This window comes from Chlamydotis macqueenii, chromosome 3 (genome assembly GCF_036417535.1).
Source record: "Chlamydotis macqueenii isolate bChlMac1 chromosome 3, bChlMac1.mat, whole genome shotgun sequence".
Taxonomy (NCBI): domain Eukaryota; kingdom Metazoa; phylum Chordata; class Aves; order Otidiformes; family Otididae; genus Chlamydotis; species Chlamydotis macqueenii.
Genome location: NC_141558.1, coordinates 109,409,580 through 109,434,953, shown reverse-complemented (window position 1 = coordinate 109,434,953; position 25,374 = coordinate 109,409,580). Strand labels below are relative to the sequence as shown.

The 25,374-nt window shown below is 40.5% G+C and overlaps 1 protein-coding gene across 4 annotated transcripts in view; it reads left to right on the top strand.

The window, feature by feature from the left end:
- Positions 1-9,708, top strand: part of IPCEF1 (interaction protein for cytohesin exchange factors 1) — a 39,936-nt gene extending 30,228 nt beyond the window's left edge. For all 4 annotated transcript variants that reach the window (XM_086743521.1, XM_086743522.1, XM_086743523.1 and 1 more), the window contains 2 exons: positions 1,596-1,786; positions 5,302-9,708. In XM_086743521.1, coding sequence (XP_086599647.1) covers positions 1,596-1,786; positions 5,302-5,502 — 392 coding nt within the window. In that variant the 3' untranslated portion in view covers positions 5,503-9,708. The remainder of the gene's footprint in view (positions 1-1,595; positions 1,787-5,301) is intronic.
- Positions 9,709-25,374: the final 15,666 nt, after the last annotated feature.

The following is a 25,374-nucleotide window of genomic DNA, read 5'->3' as shown; positions in this document are numbered from 1 at the left end:
AAGAAAGCAGGCAGGAAGCTAGTTACAATTACAAGCTTGATGGTATCAGCCGACAGTTTTCAGGAAATACTACTGCCGCGTATTATGCCTTACACTTGCATTTTTTTTTTCCTATTTCCTGCAGCTTGTTAAATATACAACAGTTCTCCTTTTCCTCCCCCAGCACTGTACCAGTGTTGGAAGCTATATTTAGTTCTTGTCAAGTTACAGCAGGCTTTTTATAATCACAAAGTAGTGAAAAAAAGGCCAGCAACACAGTGAAGGCAAATATTTGTAGCATATCATAAACCTTTCTTGTAATCTAAATATTTAGAAGGAACAGGGGTGTAGGAGGATGCTGTACTTTTTAAAACATGGGAAAGATAAGGAGCAGCCGCCCAAGTGTGCTGACATGTTGGAGAAGTCTCTTTGCTGCAGCATGAGTGAGCAAAAGGACTTCATCCTTTTGTTCAGAAAATGTTTGCTGACTGAAGACGATTTAGAATGTCAATGGTTAACTTTTAATTAAAAGAAAAAATGCCCAGCCAGTTCAACTGGCACATGGAGGACTGCAGTTGAAAAGAACCACCTCCACCATCCCCAGCAAAACAAAAATGAATTCTTATCCCAGTGGATCTTGAGGGATTCATTAGCACCCTCAAAACACCAGTAACGTTAAGATTTTTTTCCTTTAGTAAACACTGAAGTAGAAAAGCTTGCAGTGTGGACTGAGGAACAAGAAGTGAGTTGTGCAGTCTGTTGCTGAAAATGGCCTTCAGCCAAATGTCCCTATATATGGCTGGTACATTTTTAGTTTCTGACTGTTCATTGTTAGGTTTGTTTATTCTGAAAAAAAAATGTCTTTGCTTCAATTTTTATCTTGCATTATTTCATTCTCAGCTGTTTGCTAGCTTTTACTCTTGTGTTCTCTCTGTCGTGGAAGATGGTGCTGCAGCTTGGGAGCCATCAGTATAATTAAAGTGGAGATAACCAAGGCTTTATTTTGAGGCGCCAGGAGCAAATTCTGTTCTGCAATCTGTGAATAGCAGGAGTTAAACATCAGGGGCCCCAAGGGTTTCTGCTTTAGTCTGTTTTCTAGAGACCTTGTTTTGGGTGCCCCGAAATGTTCCCACATTTAATTGCTCTTTTTTTTTTTTTTAAACACTTATTTCAATAATTGCCAAAACCTGATGATGAATTGGTACAACAAATAGAATTTGACCTGTGAGTTGCCAGGTAGAACTGTAATTCACTGAGTGCAGCACATAGGGAGAAAATCAATGGATGTAGATGCTATCAAAGTTGTTTTCATTTGAATGTAGCATTGCTAACAGTTGTTCGAAGTCTGTGATACATTTAGAGCATTAAAGCAGCACTCTATCAGTGGAAATACATGCTCCTATCTGTGTAGATCACGACTTGATCATTAAAAACATTTGAGTTTGGTAGTGTGTCTTTCTCATGTACGTTATTACCCTAAAAATTGCCCTTGGTTTTAACTCTAATACTGTTACTTTTTGACTTGGCTAAGTGCCTTTCTTATGGTTGAACTTAGTGTTTCTGCTGTCTGCTGCCATATTAATGTTCTCATACCCGACTTATTCTTTTCTTTGCAGATCAGGAAAAATGTGATGATGATGAGATGGAGCGACTTTACAAGTCGTTAGAACAAGCAAGCCTGTCTCCTATTGGTGATCGTCGGCTGTCAACGAAGAAGGAGCTTAGGAAGTCATTTATCAAACGCAGCAAAAACCCCTCCATTAATGAGAAACTCCACAAAATTCGAGTGCTGAACAGCACATTAAAGGTGAGGTCGCAGAGCGAGCCAAGGAAAAGCTTGAGAGAAAGAAACAGTTTGGCTGAAAGAAGAAGCAAGCTTAGACTTCAGCCAAACTCTAATTGCATATTTACTTAAAGCCCCAGATAATTTGGTTAAGTTTTTGAAATTGTTTTCTACTTCATTCTGAATAGTGATCCATGTTTTGTTGTTAAATTTGAACTGGAAACAGAGGCAATAGCTCAGAAGGGACCCTTCTTGTAGAAGTTCCAGCCCATTTGGAAAATTTAATAAGGAAAGCTTCTCTTAGTAAGCTGGAAAACTTGCAAGCTCGACTGAATGCACTAAGCAGGAGAGCCTTAAAAAAGGAAGAGCAGACAAAGTACGTTGATGATAAAGGACATGAAAATGACCCTGAGCCAAAAAAAGTTTTCCTTATGTGATTATTGGAGAATGTACAGGATGTGCCAAAGCTATTGTAAAGACCTCCTGTAACTAAAATATTTTTAATAACAAAAGCATCCTGCTTTTATGTTGGAAACATATTATGAACTGGAGGGCTGGAGGGATTCAGGGGACGTTCCATGAAAGGGCTAGTAAATCTGTCTGGAATATGGGGATTTATGAGGCTGTTTACTCGCCAGCATCAAGTGTCGTGGGATTTCAAAGCCTGCTTCTGAATGGTACTGAGGGAAACAGAAAGCTTAACCCTAACATTTAAATTATAAGGAGAAGAAAGAATAAATGTAAACCTGGGGCTTCCGTTGTTCCTCTTTGTATGCATGAGAAGCAGGAACTAAGTATCTTGTTTCAAGTCCATATATTTGGCTTCAGGCATTGAACACTGGAGAAATGCATTAAAAACTTCTCCCATCAGCACAATCATTGATTTTATTATTAGCTGCAATGGGACGCTTGGCTTTGCAGCCCCAGCCTGTGTTAAACTTCCTGAGGGTACCGTTGAAAAGACAAGTGGGAATATAGGCATTCCTCCTGTTGTAGGGCTTCCAGGCTGTGTATAAGACCTGGGGAAGTCTCTCCTTAGTCTTCGGTGACATGGTACTGACTACAGCAGTATTTCTCTGCATTAGCAGCAAAGTGAGCCCATCATATAACAGAAAGTTAATTTAAAAATATGCCTGTTTTATGTGACAGGAAACTAAATATAGATCAAACTGCAAACTTTTCTGCAATAGAAGCCTCCCTAATAAATCTGAGAACTGGTTAGCACAAAATGGAGTTCTATCTTGTGCGACAATGAATTTCATGAGCATGGAGCTGAGTGGAAGCCTAGAAGCCTTACTGCCAGACACGAGCAAGGAGGACTGCTTTGCATTGATTTAGCACGGGAGTACAGTATAAGTTGTGATTAGCAGTGTTTATAACCTTAGACTTGTTGAACACTTATATTTAACACGGAAAAATAATTTTTGGAGTGTTCATAGTGTATAAAATATGTTGATCTTTTTTTTTTTTTTGCTTTCTCCAAACTGAGAAATTGGAGTATTGACAAGACAAATATAGCTCAGACATTTTCTCACAGACACAAACAGAGTTCTCTATGCAGCAGTGTTTAAGCTAGGCTGTCTGAAAGGCAAATGCCTGCAGTGGGAAAGTGCCATATTCTTTGCATCAGGGGCATAGTGTTCTTTCAATGTCCATTTTCTTAACATGTAACATGAGACATGAGATAACTGGAAATGATCGATTGAAAAATTTAAAAATCGGAAAAGTTTTGCATCTGATTTACTCTGCTTTAATTAAAACCCTATTAGTTTGAGACAAGTGATTTATGCACAATTCAGTGCAATTTTGATTTTGGACTTTTGACTCTACATCTTTACAACAGATTAATGTTGCTGCCACAATATATCATTAGCAAAACATGCTTTGGATAGTTTGGAAGAGAGGGAAGCTGTGTGAAAATGCATCATAGGCTTAATGAATGTGGGAAATAGATTTAGTGCTACAGAAAAATTCCGCAGTGCGGCTTTGTGCCACTAATTTCGTCCACTGGAGATACTTTTCTCTCCCTTCTACCTCCCTATCTCCTCCTCTTGTCTTAGGCTAACTGCATATATCTGCATTAATGCCAGAAGCCCTCTTGCAAGGGCTAGCACTAGGCCTTGAGGGCAGGAGCTGTGTAAACCAACAGTTGAACAAGTTTTTGTGTTTCAAAAGTGGCTCAGGCATCACAGGAATTAGAGTAGTTGATAGTTCTTTAGCATAGTAGTGGGATTTGGATGTGTGAGTGTGCTATTGCTACTATCAGGAAGTGTTGTGAATGTGTGGGTGCATTTTCAAGGTTTTAAGGCAGCCACTAGCACAGTGTCCTCAGGCACGATGAATCCGGTGGCAGCAGGAGAAGATGATGAGAACAATTTAATTGCTTTCACACACAGACTGGGAGGATGGAGCTAGGCAAAAGCAGTAAAGGTTTGTTAGTGCAGCATGGTGCCTCCATTAATTGTAGATGCTAACTAGGACTTCTCCGTCCTGTGATCCTATTGCATAGGCAATAAGGGATAGAAAAACAAAGTGGTTTGTTGTGTCAGAAAACGTGAGGACATCAATAAAAGGAGGGTGTAAAGACAGAGCCAGGCTCTTTCCAGTGGTACTCAGTGACAGGACTAGAGGCAGTGAGCACAAACTTGAAACACAAGAGGTTCCCTCTGAACATCAAGAAACAGTTTTTTACTCTAAGAGTGACGGAGCACTGGTATAGGTTGCTTAGAGAGTCTGTGGAGTCTCTCTCCTTGGAGATACTCAAAAGCCGTCTGGACATCGTCCAGGGCAGCCTGCTCTAGATGTACCTGCTTGAGGGAAGGGGATTGGACCAGATGACCTCCAGAGGTCCCTTCCAATCTCAATCATTCTGTGATTCTGTGACATAAAGGGTCTCATTCTCCCTATGTCTGTGACTGTTCATGCCTTATGATTGAACCAACGTGCCTGCAATGCGCAGTCTGAGCTGCTCTTGTCTAAAAGCAGAGACTAGATTTGTTAGTCGTAGCTGGCAGTAGATGTGTTAGCAGCCACATGTGCGCTAGCCACCCATAAACTCTACTGCCAGTGCATGGATTATATCCAATTTTTTTTTTTTGTCTAGCTCCCAGAAAAGAGACATTTCTAAAGTGTCTAGAGAAAAACTATTTTTTGAAAAAGTTGCACTTGGTGTGAATTACAGAAATAAATGCTGTTGGGTATAGTTTCATGCAAGTACTAACTTGTGTTGAGATAGTATAACAATATCTAATTTTCATATGAATCCTCTCTCTTGAAGTTTTGCTAACAATCCTATAAAATTAAAAAAAAATCTACTTGAAATCATAATCTTACCTTCAGCTGGGATGAATTTCTGCTGTGGGTTTTACTTTGATTGACATTCTAAAGATGGGAACAAGTTGCCAGGAGGATGGATAATTAGCCATATCCTTGTGACAGGGTTCTCTAATGTTCGCAGAGTGGTTTTTTTGTTTGGTTTTTTTTTACGGACAATGAGCTTGACAGTTTCTGTGGGAAATAACCACTTGTTCTTTTCCTAGTGTAAGGAACATGACCTGGCCACTATTAACCAGTTGCTAGAGGACCCAAAGTTGACGGCAATGAAGTACAGAGAGTGGAGGAACACAAACATCATGCTGGTCCAAGATATCTATCAGCAGCAGGAGGCCCAGGACATGTCCACAGAGAATAGCGAGGAGCAAGAGATGACTCCACAGCCTATCACTGAAAGTGCTATCTGAGGCCGTAGTTCAGTGGTTCGTGGCAAGCTTTTTCCCCATGGGTCTTCACGTACAGGCACTTTAAACTGCTGCATTTTGAGGTTTGTTTTTTCCAAGTGTTCATCAAAAGGCAACAACTCCTTCTCCAAAGCTTAATTCCTTTTGCAAAACTTATTTCATGTCAAAAGGGTGAATCCCTCAAATTAAAAAAGCATGGCTGAACCTGGACTGCATACCTAAGACGACTATTTCATGAAGCAACAAAGAAAAGTTTTTCCATCTTGGAAGAAACAAATTAAATATGTCCAACTCCTGGAAGACACAGAACTGTAAAATGTAAACTATATAAATGTGACATCCTTGGGGTTGTTTTAACCATGCAACTTACTGTTAAAGGAAGCTACAACAATGCCAACAGGATGTAGTCTACTCTCTACCTTTTTACCCTGTGAAGTAACCTCATGTATGCATTTTCATCTCTACATTCATCCACTTTCTCCACTCTACCAGTTTAAACTGAGACAAATAGAATAGTAATTATGCATGAGTTTATACTACAGACAGCTGTCAGGCACCCAGTTTGTGCTCTGCCTGATGTTTTATGAATTTCAAATTTATTTATGGACTAGACCAAGGTACTGTCTTTCTACATGAAGAAGAGATGGTCTCTCAGTGCTTGCTAACATGTAATTTACTCTTCAGTGAGGCAGCTAATGCTTCAACAAGTTTCAACTTTTCTTATGGACTTGGCAGAATTCCTCGGAAGATTATTTTCTTCTTTCTTATTTTTGACAATTGTGACTATGTAAGGTACAAGTTCGTTCCAGATTCCTGCTTAGGAAGGTGATCAAGTTGAGAAGGCAAAAGCTAAATAATTACATTCCTGATGTGGACCTGAAAGTGTAAATCATAGCTGCAAATATTTTTGTAAATATATGTTATTTTATGGCTTATATGAATGTGACTATGTACTGTATATATGTTTTATTTATATATTTATATAAGCTGAATTTCCTAATGTAGGTATGCACACATGGACCAGACCCACCCTGATGAGAGTGCTTACAGGTTGACTTTGAAAGGCCTCTTTCGTTTTTGTTCCATTATGAATCACAGTAATGGCTCTACAACTTGAGACTACCCTGGGACATCTGCTGTAACATTTTCTTCTTTTTTCGTCTTTCTGCTTTTGAGTTTTAGATGAAGAAAATCTGTACACCAAGGGCAGGAAAATAAGTTTTCTAGAAAGTTTCAGGATTTCCTTTTGAACAAACAAAAATAAGTATGTTAAGAGGTTTTGCTGCAGGATCATAACTTTTCAGCTTTGTTTGGCTACGTACAAGGTTTGGGTTTTACGGCCTTCCCATCTTCTGCATGTATACAAGTATGAGGAACTTTGCAGAGTGCTGAATTTTGAAAAGCAAGAATTAGCCCACCGTTCTCAAATTAATGCCACTCCAGGATCAGTGGCAATCTGCACTTCTGTTGGCTATTTCATAAAGCTATTCTTTGTCATTAGTTTTCAAGACAGTTTATCTTTTAAAGCAAAATACACTATACAGATGTAGCCATATTCACCTGTCTTTATACATTTTATGTTTTATCATAGCTTAACTAAGAAACCAAAAATGAAAGTGTTAGTGGGAACATGTGAAATCTTTTCCATCTGCGTAGTGATATGTCTGACTGTTGATATTGTCTTTTTAACACTCAGCAGCTTTCCTTTTAAAATAGAGACATGGAATTATGTCCTAATGCATCAAAAAATGGTGGTTAAGGCTGTGTTGTGTATGAGAACTGACGGGCAGATGGTACAGCTATAAGGAATGGGAAATAGAAGGAAGAATGTAGGCTCCTTTGATATAGGCTTTATTTAATGGGAGAAGGTCAGGGGAAATGGGAGATGGTTGAATCCAGAAGCAGAGCTTATGCTTGGGATAGCATCACTGTCTCAAGTATAAAAGGTTTTAGGAGCGTGAGGGTAGGGACTGATACTGGGTCAGGACTTAATAACTGGAGCTAGTCTGCTAGTGGGGAACAAATGTTAGCTGAGACCTGGAAGTGGGTGACAATGACTCAATGGAGAAGCAGACCCAAAACCCAGGTTAAAGGGTTAAAGTAGGTTAAAAAGCTACTGTTTTCAGAAAATGGTTATATGAGTGGTGATTTCATCACTTCACTAATTCTAACTAGAAGTTGATAGAAATTAAGCAAGCTTAATACCTGGTGCAATTTGATTCAGAGTAATTGTGTCTTAAAAACTGAGCCCATTTTAAGTTGGAGTTTTTTTTGTTTTTTAATCTTTCACCATTCCCAGAAGACCCTCTGGGCAGTGGACATCCGTGAGCGTCCTGCTCCTAACTGAAATTCTGCAAAGCAGATGCATAGGTGGGAGAGGGATAGCCCCTGAATTTGACCTGATGTCAATTAACTGCCAAAAGCACACTGCAAATTAGGAGTGTAGGGATTAATCTGCTTGATCCATCTCAATTTTAACTACCTGGTGCTAAATAAATAATGGAGGTCAAATTGCATGTGTATTTTTTTTCTTGCAAGTGCAAATTTCTCATGAAACAAAGTGTGTAAGCCATTTTTCTTCAAAAGCATCTTCACTTAGATCTTAAAAGCAAGCACATGCTTGTCAAAGAGGCATGTCAAAATGGACCAGACGAGTCAGTGCCTTGCAGTTCTGAGCAAAGTCCTAGTCTGCTGTTTGCTCAAGTAGATTTGCACTATAGAAAGGAAAGCACTATGTGGCCTGCACGTGCTGTGTTGGCTTTTTTCACACTGTGCTTGTACAAGCATATACAAAACAGGTTTTCCACATGCAGAGACAGAAAAAAGTCCTCAGACTGCCCACACTCTACTGTTGTTTTTGACACATTACGTAGCCTAATACAGCTTTTAAATGACACTTTCAGATGGTCAGTAGATACTTGCTATTGAAGTACTGAGATTTTAGAATCCTGCTGAGGTTGGGCTGTCTCACCCTCTTAGAAAAGAACAGAAAATTCTTGAGTGAGGTTACTTTAATGCAGTTATTATTTTAACAAATTTCTGTGTGTTCAAGAAAATGTGTATGGGTTTTATGCAAGTGCAGCCCTGGAAGTCTATCTCCAGTCTCTTCCGCTACTATTTAGACCTGAAGAAAAAGGAAAGTGTGGGAAATGCAAAGTGAAAACTGTAGTAAAATAGGATTCATTTTCCAGCATTGCTAATTAATGTGACAATGTGCTAAATTTCAATGTGAAATCCACAGTCTGAGGAAGAAGTGTGCACAAGCCAACAGCTACAACCAGTGGATGCAGCAGGGAGCCATCTCACCAGGAGAAACTTGGACAACTCTGTGCTCTGCTCAGTGATACTTGGGGTAAATGGTATCTGTTGGTCTGAATTTGGAAGGCCTGCACTGTTGACTCATAGCGTAAGGAAACTGTGCATCCCCAGTGAAAGTCCAAAAGTCTTTAACCATCTGCCTCATGGGACTTGTTTTATGTACTTTTTCAGGAGAAAGTACGTGTGTACGGGTGTGTGCACATCCCCACTTACTCCTTTGTCAGTAAAACCTTTTGGTATTGGTGCAGTAAATCCAGCTATGCAGATTTGGGAACAACTGTTGACAATAGCTAATTTCAGCTGTTTCTGCAGCCAGTCTCTGGTGGCTTTTCTGGAAATTGAATCTCTCTGTTTTGGTGGCATAGATCTCATGAGCAACCAGAATGAGAAGGAATCACATTTCCTTTCCTAAGATGGGAGAAGTTTCATGTGAGGGCTGTGAATCATTTCTGCATTTAGTTCTGATGATTTACTCAATACTGAGTTTCGCCTGAAATAGGAATAAACAGGAATAAATAATGTGCTACAAACTTTTTATTTGCAAATATTTTTCTTTTCAGAGGAAACCTTCGTGTTGAGAGAAAAGGTTGTTTTGGGACAGCCAGGGAGGGAGGGAAGAAAAAAAAGGTGGTATTTCAGAATTTAAAATGTAGAAATTTCAGAATTTCTGACTAAGAAAAATTATGGCCATGCTGTATGTATTGTGTCAGCATGTAAGCTTACATGTCTATTACAGATTCAGTATAATACCTTTTAACTCTTAAAATAGCAAAGGAGTCTATGTAAGCAAAATTCTATGTGAGGAACTCAATGTACTGTGGTTGAAGCTTGGGATTTGGGCTTTTTGTTGTTTTGCTTGCTTGGTGGGACAAAATTGACCAATTGCAATGAGAGCCTGGGCTTACTTCATTTATATGAGACATGTCGTTCTGTTAACAGGAAGCCAAAGTGGTTTTCTTGAAGTAGTAGAGCTGAAGTGGTATTTCCTGTTTTGTGTGGGGCACTTTGAAGCAGCAGACATTTTAAAATGTCAGTCAGTATTTCCTTGATGTCTTGAAGACTTATCCCATTTTGGTCTGCTCCATGCTGCCACTTTCTTGCATTTTTAAGAACGAGCTTAATTATTAACTAAAATAAAAATTAAGATGAAAAAAGAAAAGGAAAAAGAGAACAAAAAAGCTCTGAGCTAAGATCAGGTTGAAAGTCTTTTCTCTGTGTATAAGGGTAATGGGAGGTAAGCTTGCCAAAAGCTAGGCATTTCAACACTCAAAAAAGATTGCCAGGTGTTGAGGAGAGTACTACATTCCTTGAAATTTGCTATGGGAGAAGTTCCAAGACCTGTCTGCTCTGGAAAAATGAATATTTTAAATTTATTTCTTCCTGGTAAAAATCCAAAGGGAGTGGCTTATAAACTGGGAGAAAGTTAAAAATGAAATATGCATATAATTCATTGATAGTTTCTCAGCCTTGATGTATGACCTTGAAATGATTGACTTTAGTTGACTCTGCGTTGAAAGCAGAAAATCCGTTTCTTTGGGAAACCATGGTAGCTAGCACCGTGTCTGAGGCTTATATACCCCATCTGGCCCACGAGGCCCATTTTGAGGATGTAGGTGTATGGCATTTTTATAGGGCAAATAGCTTACATCATCAGATGTACATAGATTAAGAAACGTGAACTGTAATGCTCCCTGTGGAGCATCCTAAGCATCCTAAGATGCCTTAGGACCTACACAAATTTTTCTGACTCCTGAAGTTGCTTATGACCGTTTTACCTTCTCCCACCTAAAAATAAAGAAAAGAGGATATGAAAATATCCACTCTTACGTGAAGAGAAACTAGTGCCAATCTAGCAAAAATTCAGGTAAGTCACTTTATTTATGAACATATAGCAAAATAACTCACCTGGTGAAATGCCATGTGTGCATAATGATAGCAGTGCTTTTGTGCAAAGCTTTCAATGCTGAGGACTGACCAAAAGGAGGAACGGGGGTTATCTATTCCACTACCCTCTGTGTAGACAAGGAGAACCATACATAGAGGACTATCTACAAAAATATCTGTTAGGCAGGGGAAGGGCTTGCAGCACCACAAAGGTATATGGAATCCCAATTTGGTATTTCATCTGCTGAGCCTATTTTTTTTTTCCACTGGTTTCAAATTCAAAGCATAATGTTTGCACTCAGCGCTGCCTTTTTACTGCTTCTTGCCCACACATGTGACTTGATTTTAATGGGATGATACACACATCTTGCAGAACGAGCGCCTTATGTTTGCACTTGTCAATTAAACACTGAAATAAGAGAATATTTTGCTCAGCCTTTTTTTTTTTTAACTTTTCACTGAGGATATATCAGTTTACTGCTGTACAATAAAATAAGGATCTGCTGATTCTTTAAACAAGCAAATTCCCCTTGGGACTAATATTACTGTTAAGTTGAATAATCTGGAACCAGGAAGAGTCAATGAACGGTTTGACTGAAGAATGCCTTCTACTAGTTGGCAACGTAATTTTTGAAACTCTGCTGTTAAATTAGTTAATTCTTTTTAAATGGTTGCTGTAGCCACCCTTAAGGAAGGATGTCTCTTCTGACAGGCATGGGACGTTGTTGGATTTTTTTTTTTTTTTTTAATCTCACAGAGCAGTCTATTTCAATTAAAAGAGGACTGAGATCTTTGTCAAAAGAGTTTCAGTTTAGCTGGACAGGCCAGCCAGACAGCCAGCAAGCTGGACAATCCAAGACAGCAGCACAGTGTAGGTGTTTTTCCTGAATAATTAACTTGTCTAAGGGGTCAGCTGCCCTGAAGGAAAAATGTCTCTGTCCTTCTCTGTTCCCCTAATCTCCTACATGCTCCCACTGCTTGCCCCAGGTGAATCTACTCATCATTTGGCACCTCTGTCAGCTTAACCAAGTCAGGCAGCAAGGAACAAACTCAGCAGGCTGGATAGTCCTCTGCTGCGATGGTGAGGAAAATTGGCTTATGGAGAGGTTCAGTGCCTGCCAGAGCCCTCACAAGGGAGGCAACTGGATTGCATAGGCAGAAGCAGAAGGAAGAAGAGCTGTGCAAGTGGGAGGGAAGAGTCGGACCTCTTCCTCTTAGGAGACAGCATTCGTTTGACTCAGCTTCCCGCAAAGCTATAGCTTCAGTTTCACCAGGGGATGATTTCCCTTTTTTTCCACCTGCAACACATGGTTGTGAAGATGACCTGAGAGAAGAGTTTTCATGTGGGGTTTACTGTGATCTCAGCCTGTGCTTTTGCTTTCCATGCCTCGTGCATGGCCAAACATTTTGTTTGTCAGACTGCAAGACAAATTCTACAAAAACCAATGGTGTGTTTCCCTAGGATCCTGCCTGGCATGCTCGCTACAGGGATGCTGGTGCAGGCATGACAGAAGGAGTGACTGAGGCTGGAGCATCACACATGCACCCGTTTACGCTAGCTATGAAACTGTGCTTTGCTGTCTTGGATTACTCTTGTTTTCCTCTGGCTTTTGATTTACACTCTCCTGTGGCAGTACAAAATAGAACTGATTCCAAAGTTTTATAAGAATATAAATGAGTTGCTCATCATCATTTGGACATTTGTCTTTTGTTCACTTAAAAAATGCTGCTGGGCTGCACCGGGCTTGCAGACATTTCCCATGAGCTTGGGGTCGGTATGTTCACTGGCACCACAGAGGGCAAAGGCACCATTCCTGGCATCTGACCCGATTTCATCACTTCACTTTTTGGAAAGGCTCAGTCATCATTCTGCTGACATCATGGCCTGTTTCTTACTGCTGGAAAAAAAGCACCTACTGCTAGCTGTCAGGGGGAAAGCTCCCATATTATCTTCCTGTGCTCAAGAAATGACCTAGTTGTCACTGGAGGATGTTTAAAATTGTCTGATGGATGCCTTGGTAGTACATGGTACACTGTGCATGATGACAAATTGTTCTGTTATTTTGATGGAGGAAAGTCTATCTTCCCTCTTTCCACTTCTGGGCAGAGCAAGGTCAGTCTCGGGCAGACGCACAAAGTTCTCTTTGTTTTGCTGGTGGGAAAACAGCTTCTTGCAAACGAGTCTCAGCAAATTTTTCTGATGGAGAAAAAGTGATCCCTTAGCACAGCCCGCTGGCTGTCAGTGAGACAGCAAGCGAGGGAGAAAATTGCAAGTTTTGTGTCAGAGGGGAAGTAATGGTGTTACTGCTGTAGGTGTGATGGTCTCGGTCTACACCTCAGGAAGTTTTACAGTGAGGTGACAGCGTTTGGCACAGGTGGGAAAATGGAGATGCTGCCTGTCACGCTGGCCCTCTCCAGACCTGAAACAGAAGCACGGTCTGAGGATAAAGGTGCTCTGTGAGGAAAACTCACAATCTGCCATACAACTGATGTCTCAGAGGCTGTGATTTTTCAGTATCTGGTTATTTAGAATCCATGGATCTCAGCCGGTAACTTGTTAAAGCTGTTTTGCAAACCACCCTAAAAAATGAGGGTTGAGAGGTCAAACGTTGTTTTGTGGAAAATGCCCTCGTGCCAGTGTTAAGAACCGTGGCACATTTCCATCCCTCGTGAAATGTCTGCAGCAGTGTGGTAAAACCCAAAAGCCACCATCATGGTGTGGCACAGGAAGACAGCTGAAAATTCAGAGGCATCTCCAATGTCCTCAGCTCTGCAACGGCAGCTGTGTCTCAGTAATCTATGGGCCTATCTGTGCTCTTGCGGTCCGGTTCTTGAAGTAGAAGGTATGTTTCTAAGGTGTGTTTTCTTAAATTATTTTTTTTTTTAATTACAGACAGTAAATTCAGCTCACCTTGGCTAGGACTTAAGCTCCTAAATTACAGTAGCGACGAAGATGACCCTGGTGTCCTTTCCTGTGTAATTTGAAAAATTCACTCTACAGATGCCAAGGAGGAGCCCCAAACAAAATTTCATACTGCAGTAAAACGCATACATCACCTTTCCAGCTTGATGTGATATTTCATCATGAGCATAATTTATTTCCTGTGAAATGATTTATTCTGCTCATCTTGCTGATGACAAGTTGAGGCAATTCAAGCAGCTGCATCTTATATGTTGTTTCTGAACCATGTTTTCCAAAAGACAAAAAAGGATGAATTATGGTGCTGACACTGGTTGGAAGAAGCAAGTGAAAGTCTCAGGACTGAGGCAACAAACAAAGCTCAGCACTTTGGAGACGTTGACACAAATGATATCTTGAAAAGGGGATGTAGGAACCTCACTTACTAAACAAAGGAAAGAAACCAGTCCCATGAGGAATCATAGGAATGATGAAGGCAGAGTTTGTGTGACAGCACTGTTCACACAAAAATCTGGGTGTGAAGTAGCCCCTGGGAACAAAGTCCAGATGCAGGAAGGTGTTGGCTGGTTTGGGAGCATGGATGCTCTGAGTGACTGCAGGGCAGCCTGGTCGGGCCATACCCCAGGCAGGCCTGGGTGCTGGGGCAGAGGAATGAGCAATGATGTGTCCAGGCCTTTCCTCCAGGCGTTAGCACCTATATGCTAGCTGTTCTCTGACATCACCCTGATTTGTGGATCTGGGTCCAGCTTAGGTCACCTGGTCTAGTTCTGCATTTTTATTTCTGCCTGAGAACATCTGCAGTAGGGTGCAGGACGGCGGTGGCTGAAGTGCCTGGTTTATCGGTCTCGTCCTGTGAAAGCCCTTGGACTGCATTTGTGTCTAAGGCTGGCCATCGCTTCTTATTCATATTTCAGTGTTGGTCCAGTTTCTTTTGCTGATAAAGAGTAGTCTAAAGTTCAGATTTGTTTTTGTGTCAGAGTGTGAGTTAACTCAGTGTGAGTTAATACCGGGTGCAGGAGGGGTCACAGAGGTAAGTGAGCACTGCACCATGCACCTATCTTTGCTTTGTTTCCAGCTGTGGACCTGGTGTGTGCTGAAGGGATGCTCATGGCTGAGTTTAGGCTTAGACTGTGCCAGGGTTCAGGACAGAAATAATTTAGGGTCTCTGTTACTAAGTGTTTCATGAACAAATTGGATCGATTTTAAGATAGGAGATCCAGGGTTAGACAGAAACTTGTCTCTAGGGTGCGTTCTGTTTGGCATAGTGAGAGCTGAAGGTACAGATTATTTTCCAGATAGCAGAAAGAGCTCAGAGGATATTTTAGGGTTAGCAAAGGCTATTGCCTTTCTTTTAATTTTGATTTGGATTTGCATGTCTTTCTTGGATTAGGGTGACAATTTTTGGGCTAGGGTTAGGCCATGTGCTGACATTTGCTTCTTAGTCTCTGCTCACCCTAGACCCGTTCTGCCAGTGCCCTAATTGTAACTTCTGGCTGTAATAGCCTTAACTGTAACTTGGAGTCTCTTTCTAGACACTGCACCACTGCAGGCTCATCAGTCCTTGATTACATGAGTGCTATCCCTAAGTAGACAGACAGTGAATACTGCTTCAAAGACCATATATATTCCCCTAAATTTTTATCTCAATTCTAGAGGGCAGTTTTGTGCCTCAGCAAAGATGGAGGCAGAGGGCAGAATCCTGGATCGGCTCTGACAGAGGAAGTCACACAAGGGGTTGCATAGTTGTTCTTTTTAATATACACAGGGACTGGCAAAAAGAACGCAGATACTGGCTTAAGTGAAACCAGACTTGCACAGCCTTGGAGAGTGGTGTTTGGCTTCTCTGTGACCTCAGCTGCTTCCTGCTAAGTAAAGGGACTTCGCTTTATGAGGACAAAGCTTCACCTTTAGATGTGGATGGATACACTGAACACTGATATATTTGATACATTCACATTGTCAGAATGAATTTTAGAGTTTCCGGTGGTATTTTTTCTTAAATGCACTGACCTAGAAGGGACTGGGTCAGGTCTGGTGCATGCAGAGAGGCAGAGAAGCCCAGCAGATGCTCAGGGATACTGGAGCCTGTGGAGCCACTGGGAGGTAGTTCATGGGGAGGTCACCATGAAAGGGCTACCCTTAGACTTCCCCTTTCCTGTTAGGAACTCTCCTGTAGAAAAATTTGGCTGTGGAAAAAAAAAATTTGGATATTTTAGAATCACAAAAGAATACGACAGTGCAGCCCGTTTGCTATGTTCTACAGGCATTCCATGCTCCAAGTTTGGCCCTCCTGCCCTGGTCCCTAAATGATACTACGTGTTTCTTTGCGCAGCAAAGGTAACACTGCATGAAAAGAAGTGATGTATGACACGGTGCTGTGTGGTCAGGCAAGTAAAGATTTAGCAGTGTACCGTAATGGGTTGATTTTGCCCCAGAAGAAGGAGTCTGGTGTATTCTGAATAATAATAAATTTCCTGTCTGCTGTGCAGAGGAAATGCATATGGGTGGAAAAGATAATTTAAGGTGTACAACGGTGGATGTAGATTTGAAGGACCGAAGTTCACTTTCCAGTCACAGATAACACATGTGATTTTGATTAAATCACTCCTACGCAGTCACTCAGTCCTCTGATTGTAACTTGGTGATGAGAAGGATCTACTGCAGAGGGCTGTAAATCCAGCAGTGCTACTCCTCTGATTAAGTGGAGGACTACACAGCCTTGCCAATACAGGCTGTGACAATCAATGGTAACATGGTGAATCTTTCAAATCTTGAGGAGTGATGATTCATATGTGGGTTGCTGCTGGCAATATAGAATCGTAGAACAGTTTAGGTTGGAAGGGACCTTTAAAGGTCATCTAGTCCAACTGCCCTGCAGCGGGAGGGGTGGGCTGAGCTGGCACTCTGCGGAGTGGGGCTCAACAGCTGAACTTTCTGTCTCTTTGGCTTTACTGTTATTAAAGTCAAGGTAGCATGAGGAGGCTTACCTGTGCTACAGATGTCTGACTCTCATTTTGAATAATGGGAGGTTACTTTAGAAATCCACATCAGGCCCTTCCATGTCTCCAAACAAACAGGAAAAAAATAAGGTGCTGATGGCAGATTGTGTCATGGGCGAAACAGTCTTGCCTAATTCTTGCCAATTAACACAAACTTTTCATCAAGATTCAGGTACTGAGGAAAATCTCTAGAAATCAACCAAAATGTGGCAGCTGCAGTAGTCAAACTCCTACTTCTGTGGCCTCAGGTGGGTCCCTGCCCCAGTGCAGGTTGCCTGCAGACTCCATCTCTTGGATGTGTCCCTGTTCTCACTACTTATTATTCACTGTATTTTTTGACCAAAAAGGTTTTCGATATAAAGTCAGTGTTTTGGTAAATTAACATGAACAAAGATTAGCTATGATTTTCCAAAGGCCATTCAATAATTTTTACAGTGACTTACTTCTGAGTTATTTGATTTTCTCAGAACTATGTTTTTTAGGATTATGCCAAATTCTCTCAAAAGTCTTTTCCTACAAACAAACTGAAAGATCTCCTTTCAATTTTTGCTTTGTATCAAACTTTTATCTGCATCATATAGGATAAAATTATTAATTTTGTGACAGGACTGATAACTGATTGGAAAAGAAGTAATATCAGGATTGTCAATTCTGGAATCTCCAAACCGGGTGATAAGACCAACACTTTACCTTCGTCTGGTATCCAGTTTCTAACTTGACTATCTGCTGTTTTTCTTGAACTTTAAAATTTTTTCTCCTGATTAGTCCTTTCATGTATTACATTTTAGTAAATAGAATGAAGGAGAACACTACTTCTACTTTTGGTTGATTTTTTTAATCAGGCACAAGCTCATATTCTTCTTCTCCCCCATCCCCCACCCCCAAGATTTCTAGCAACTAGTGTTTTCTTTTGAATTTTTGGAAGCAGCAAGATATTTGTGAATAAGATGCAATTTAGTTCAGGATAATCCAAATTCTCTCTCATTGCTTAACAAGTCTGTGAATGTACATATTCAACCTCTTTTATTGAATGACTCCTTAGCTTAGTCCATAGTGCAGAGATGATACAGGCTATTCAAAGTTCATTAATTTTTTGTATCCCTTCATTGGAGTATTTCCTTGTGTCCAATGTTCCAGAGAATCAGAAGACAAAAGAACGGGGAATGGGAGGGCTCAAGGCATGCACTGCTCACACATAAATGATGCACTATTTGGGTGTTTCTGCACATCTGTTTACTGTCACAGCCTCTTTCTGTAAATATCTATTTTATTTTTGTCTTGTAATGCTGCTAGTATGCAGCATCAGAACAAAGCATTCTTCACAGTCCACTGCACATTGAGTCAGAGGGATAAATACAACCCCGTGGATCCAGATGTGTCAGGGGTCTGATGAGGAGGGCAGTCAAACCCTCTTGCTCTGAAAGATTCACAGATCAAGATTGCTTCTGTCTATCATAATGCAATTAGATAAAAGCAGAGAATGGTGGCATCATAACACTGACTAACACAAAAGTTATGATACAAGGTTTAAGAGATTTTTTTTTATTTTTTTTTTTCCAAGAGAGGATCAGACCAAATCTAAGCATCAGCTTATGATGAATCAGAATTTCATGCATGGACACTAATTCTTGGTAATGGAGAAGATGAGTACCATCACTAGATGAACTCTGAACAGGAGGCCTCCCATTGGTGTTGCTAATAACTATAATCTCCCTCTGTGCTGATGGTCTCTGGCTTAATCCAGTTCATTACAGGGCAACAGAAGAGTAATTTTTTTTTTTTTTAAGGTATTTGATAGAGCATTTGCATTGCCTTTTTATATTGCCATAATTATCTCTATCATTTGGAATTCAAATAGGGGATAATTGTACGAAAGTTTTTTTTTTCCTCTCCTAAGAAAGCCGTGCATTAGAGGTGGCAAAGAAAGTCCCTGTTAATTGTATAAAAATAGGAGAAGTAGCAGCAGAATTACACATTCACAGTCACATCACCTGTGTTTCTGTTTACTGGTTGCACTGAAGCAGAATCATAGAATCATTTAGGTTGGAAAAAGACCTGTAAGATCAAGTCCAACCATTAACCTAGCACTGCCGTGCCCACCATTAAATCCTGTCCCTAAGCACCACATCTACATGTCTTTTAAATACCTGAGGGGATGGTGACTCCACCACCTCCCTGGGCAGCCTGTTCCAATGCTTGATAACCCTTTTGGTGAAGACATTTTTCCAAATATCCAATCTAAATCTCCTCTGGCACAACTTGAGGCCACTTCCTCTCATCTTATCATTTGTTACTTGGGAAAAGTGACTGACACTTGCCTCGCTACAACCTTCTTTCAGGTAGTTGTAGAGAGCGATGAGGTCTTCCCTGAGCCTCTTTCTCTGGGCTAAACAAACCCAGTTCCCTCAGGCACTCCTCATAAGACTTGTGCTCCAGACCCTTTACCAGATAGTAGTTTTAAATTTGAATGTGGATAGCTAAGAGATTGTTTTGCTTTTTTTTTTAATATTTTTTTAATCACTATTTAATTTTCTAAATTTAGTTTTTAGGAGATTGAAGAGTTTGCTTCAGTTTCATGTTCAAACTTATGTTTGCTTATTTTTTTTATTATTGAGCTTGGTAAGGAAGATTCATTTGAATCTTGTATGTCTTAATACAGGTAGATACAAAATCATGGATCTGGGAATAAAAAAATTGCTAAAATAAAGTAACTGATGCAGCAAACAATTAAATGAGTAGGAGCTCCTGGTACGATGCTGATAAAGTGACTAAAGCCCTTGGAGAATATAACTCCTGGATGAACATGCCCTCTGAAATATGCATTTTTCAGGAAGGACAGTGGCTAGTATGTGAATGCATTTCTGAAATGTCATGCATGCGTCTGAAACTTTGGGTACTGTTCTCATTTCCACATCAACGCCAACACTGATGTTAGCAGGCTAGTTGGCAGGACACGATATTCAATTAAGGGAAATTTGGAAACCATGCCTTATACGAAGAAAATCAAGAAGTGCAAAGTGTTTCACTGAATGTATTTGGAGAAGTAGAAAGACTTTGCAGTGGTCTGTTTTTTCCTAATGAGATTGAACCTCATCCCATTTCAGATGAGGCTCCCATGACAAATGCTCTGAGCTGCCCTGGAGGAGCCTGTCTCTGTGTCTTGAATTTTCTCAAGGGAAAGCTGGGAGAATAAATTCACTAGGCTGAAGTTATCCCTCTAAGAAGCATCTCATGCAAACCCTGTATCCAGGGAAGTGGCTTTTAATAGTATGGAGTCCTTAAACTCTCAGAAAAGGCATTTCAATAGGTAGGAAGTGAAACAATGTCCAATTCAGGTAGCTCCCCTGTGTGAAATACATGTAGCAGGTACATGTTTTGGAAAGACGTATTATATTATATCCATGAGGATATAATGGGACTTCAGTCCTGTAAACTCATTGAATTAAGAATACTTCCCTTCCCACTTTTCTTAAAAAACCCACCTTACATCATGCTGTGGGATCACTTGAACTTGGTAAAAGACTAGCAGAATGGTTTTGTAGGAAGTCTGAACAGGAGGCTATAGCATTTGGTGTCAGCCTTTAAATCTCTGGATTGGTGAATTTGCCTGCAAGGGATGAGCAAAACACCATCTGAAGAAATCCTCAGTGTTTTGATTTAGAAGTAATAATATAGGTCACAAGTAGCAGTAGATTTTAGGCAACCATGGCAAAACTTCAGCAAATCTCTTGCAGGCCCTGAACAAACGCACATCAACAATAAAATACACTTTAGGAGTGAGTGAGAAAAAGAAAACAAACAGAACAGTGTAAGCAAATTGATTATGTAGGAAAATTAAGTGAAATCAGGATTACCTATTCTGAAGTACAACGCTGGGCAAGTTTTAAATGTCATGCAGGTGGTTATCTCCACAGGCTGTTTGATTGAGGTTTCCCCTTCCCATTCCCCCACCCCTTTTCCTTTAACACGACTGCCTCTGCTTTGTCGTCGCTCTGTTACCCCCTGTCTGCTGTAACTCCGTGGACCTACCGCTGCTCCTTCCCCAGTACAGCAGCAATCTTCTGTTCATGGCGTGATGCTTTTCTTTCCGCTTCTATTCCTTTCTAGAAATGAGTGTTCCTTTTAAATATATCGTTTCTCTTAACATATTTGATGGCCGTTGCTGGGCTTTTTGCACAGATACCACTGAGACTGTAAAGAGAAGCACCACTTTTTTTCCTCTAAGTTTCTGATGAAAAGAGCAGTGAAATAAAATGTTATCTAAAAAGTGTTATGAAGCAAAAAATACTCTGAGTGTTCAATAATTTCACGATCTTTAACACACATTTCTTCAAGCTCAAGGTGTTTTGTTTTGTTTTTTTTTGCAACCAATATCAGCATATTAATCTGTGAATCTGTGGCTTTGTGCAAATTTATGTGTACTCCAGAAAAGGCTGTTGGGTTAGAAGTGATTAATTGGAATAATACACAATAAATGTCTGCCTGTCATCTTTAGCCATACTACTTTTAAATTCCTCACTAATGTAGCACTTCGGCATTTAGCCTGATCTTACAGGTCACTCCCAAACTTTCACTGAATTGTCCAACAAAGAAGAAATATCTTCTGGTTCTTCAGCTAGTGCCAAAGGTGAATTTGGTGCAGTGGTATTAATTTGATGCTACATAAAAAACGGAATATAAGTTTGTGTATAGTTATTGTGCTGATCCTAACTGTGAATTTTAACAGAGAGAGTAGGGGTATGAAATGATTGCAAAGATCCTCATCCAAAGAAAGCACTATGTCCTACCCTTAACCTGATGAGTCATTTTATTGTGGGACTCTGGGAGGCTGCAGATGGCTCTGCATCCTGGAGGTCAGCTACATCTTGCTGGGGAGCTGTGCAACATCCGTGCAGCTTCCCTTGGATCATAAAAGGAATTTATCACTGCTTCCTATCCATGTGGTAGATAGTGCACCAGGGAAGACCTAAACTCAGAGAGTGAGGTTTAATCTCTTCCAAAGCAATAATATTATTGAAAGACTGAAGGCTGGAGAGACGGAATAGTCAGTGCTGCGCAAAGTCCATCACTGTTCAGGCCATGCTCCACCGTTCAGGCCCAGGGGGATAACCTACTGTGGCTGCCTGCTACACACAAACGCCTCTTTGGGAACTGAACCTACTGCAGTTTCTCTAATGTTACCCCCCATCCTTTCTTGACAACAACACATGGTTTACTACGGCTGGATGCTCACTTACTTTCTGGCCAGATGGTGTCTACAAAACAAATGGAACCTGGGGATTGATATGATTTTGCATCATCTTTTTTTCTCTCTGCGGGACGCTTTGTGTCATTAGGCTAGCTCCTAACGTCAGCTGATGCGCTGCTTGAGGACAACGGTTCTTCTCCAGGTGCTTATGCGGGCTGAGGATGGCTGAGAGCAATGTGTTCAGCAGTTGCTGGCTTTGCTTCATCTCACTTCTGTTCACAGAGACACGAGGATGTGGAATGGACATAAAGCAAGGCCATTAACACAGAGCATTTATTCGCTTTTTTTCTACATCCAAAACACTGAGGCCCCATGTACTGTACTATGCAATTACAGAAAAATAGAAATGGTGTTCTGAAGGAAGCTCTGGATATAGTAAGTTACTTCTCCGGTATTTGTGGTATTTCTCCAAATAATGCAGTGCCTGACTCTGACAGGGATCATAGGTCAGTTAGCTTTTTTTGCTATGGACTTACCTTCTTTGACTATTCCTGTTAAGTGCTGGTGATATGAAAAAATATTTAGACCTAGAGTAAACATAGCATGACAAACCAGAAGGGTGCCAAGAGTCCAATACATAACTAGGAAATAAAAAATGTGGTGGAAAATGAAAGGATGTGTCAGTCCTTCCTATGAGAGTTCATTACAGAGGAAGTTAGGAGAGTTTCTGTGTTGCATCCTCCATCCAGGAGAAGCCTCAAGAGGCATCTCAGAATGAAGTGTCAGCTGAAGTGGCTTGCAATAAATCAGGTTTTCTGATACAATCAAATAGTGAGGACCAGATGTTATTCACTCAAGAGTTCTAAAAGAACTCAGGTATGAAATTGGTGAGCTACTGTGTTCCATTATGCACTTCAAAACTGACTTTAGAACTAAAATAATACATATCAGTTGGGAACCTTGTATTTTTTGAAAAAAGAAAAGCCTGAGGAAAGGGGAACTACTGACAGGTAATTCTGATTTTTCAGCAAGCCAGGTAGGCAGAAGAGCAGAATGGATAGACAGGTGGCACGTATGACAGAATGAAGAACTGCCCCAGCATTTCAGAGGTCATTGGAGGAGCTGATGAGCATGTGGAAAAAAAGTGATCCAGCTGAGATACAGTGTGCATCAGTTCTGAAAAACCTGTTGGACGCTGTACCTCACCAGAAGCTTGTAAAGGAACCAAAGCATAAAGGAAAAAAAAAATCCTTTATGAATTAATAACTGAATGAAAGGCAAGAAACAAACAGTATGGACAAATAGTAGGTTGAAGGGCATAGTCCAGTGAAGTCCCAGAAAGTTGCTGTCCCATTTTTTGTCATACATTTCATGTAACAGGGGCATGCAGTGAAGTAACTACGTTTATAAAAACAAATAGTTATTTAAAATAGTCAAAGCTAGGTGAGATGTGACAAAGAGCTCATCGTATTGGGTGACTGGGGGATCAAATGATGGATGGAATATAAAGTTGATGTATACAAAAAAATATGTGTGGGCAAAGAAAAAAATTCCCAACCACAGATGTACAATAGTGGGTAGTAAATTAGTTGTTACTATTGGGCAAAAAATCTTAAGAGGTATTGTGGGTAATCCCCTGAAAACATCCATGCAGTGTTCAAGAATGTTCAAAATGACAATAAGCTTGCTAGGGAAGAAACGACTGATGAGTTATACCATAAAATCTGTAAAATGACCAGCATGAAGAAGAGAATAAAAATAGTCACAATTATTTCTTATGGAATAGTCATATACATATCGTCTTGCTCAAATGTCGTACTGAACGGCCATTATTCACCTTTTTTTTTTCCCTCCAGAGATAAGAAATAGTTATGGCCAAATAAAATATCTGCCAGAACTTTTAAAATCAACAAAACAAGAATATTTCAGCACAACTTAACCATGGGACTCCTTGCTAGCGGATGTTTTAGGTAACAACCTCTATCCATTTATAAATTGTGAAATTTGCCCACTCTCTCCATAAAGAAAAATTCACCAAAGTCTTAAAAATGATGAGTACTTCTACAACGATAGGGAAAACATGCTTGGAAACATTGTTGGGATACCGAGATCCACTGGGACAAACTAGCTTGCATTTAAGCTAGGAAATTCTTTTACCCTCCAAAATTGTATAGGAGCACGCAGGTCCCCAGGGAACCAGGAGCCAGGCAGTAGCACCAGACTTTACCCTGCTTCTGGATTTAGCGGTACAGGCAAGCTTGTTCCAGTGCCTGGGCACGTGCCCAGGTTATTTAATTTCATAGGAAAGAGCTTGGGAAGCCTCCATGTGCCGGAAGCTGGAAAGGGGAATTTTTCCTCTGCTGACCCTGTCTTTCTGTTGCTAGAGGCAGGCTTGCTTCTGGAGCTGAGCCCCTGCAGCGAGGGGAAGGGGGGCGTGTGGTTTGGATCAAAATCGAATTCTGCCTATATGCTTTAAAAAAAATTTAAATAAATAAGGAACTATTGAGATTTTTTTTCCTTTTAAAAATAAAAAAATAGGACATATACTTTAAAGCAATTAGATAATTAATCTGAGAACCTGCAAGGCAACTGTATTGGTTGACTGCATGGCATTTTTTAAAGCTAAGCTATCAATATATGGCATAACATGTTTATCAATCTGTATTTGAATACAGCATGATGCAAATATACAAAAAACACAAACATTTTTTATTAAAGGTTTACAATGAAGATACAGAAGCTGTGTATTAATATGCTACTTACTGCAAAGCACTACCAATGAACATTCATGCTTTCCACAAAAAAAGCCAAGACATTTTACTTATTTCTGCTAATGTTCTGCTAATAAAATTTGCTTCCTCATATCCTTAGACTATCAAGGCTACTACTGCTTAAAATATTTACAGTCAGATTGCTCTACTAATTACTGGACTGTGGAAATATCTTTATTTCTGTCTGTTGGCAAGTTGTAGTATTTCGCTGGTGAGCTTCATTCTATGTGCAGAAGAAACAATGGTTTCAATTCATTATATACGTTCTGTGGAGGCTGATGAACGTTTTGACTAGTTATGAAACGTAAGGTTTAATTAAACATTGTCATAGTTCAGCCCCGATTGGGACCAGACTACGCAGTCTCTCTCTCACTCCCCCCACCCTCCGAGATAATAGGGGGAGATGATATAAGGAAAACGGCTCGAGGTTTGAGATAAGGACAGGGAGAAATCCTTAAAGTTACCGTTATGGGCAAAACAGAGTTGACTTGGGGAAAACTATTAATTTATTTCTAAAACTAGCAGGAGAATGAGACAGGGAACAAAATAACCTCCCCCCACCCCTCCCTCTTCCTGGGCTTAACATTATCTCTACTACCTTCCCCTCCCGAGCGGCACAGGGGGAAGAGGGAATGGGAGTCGTGGTCAGTTCATCATGCTTGTTTTACACTGCTGCGTCATCGTTGGGGGAAGAACTCCTCACATTCCTCCTCTGCTCCATCGTGGGGTCCCTCCCACAGGCCACAGTCCTTCGTAAAACTGCTCTGGCGTGGGTCATCTCTTCCACGGGGTGCA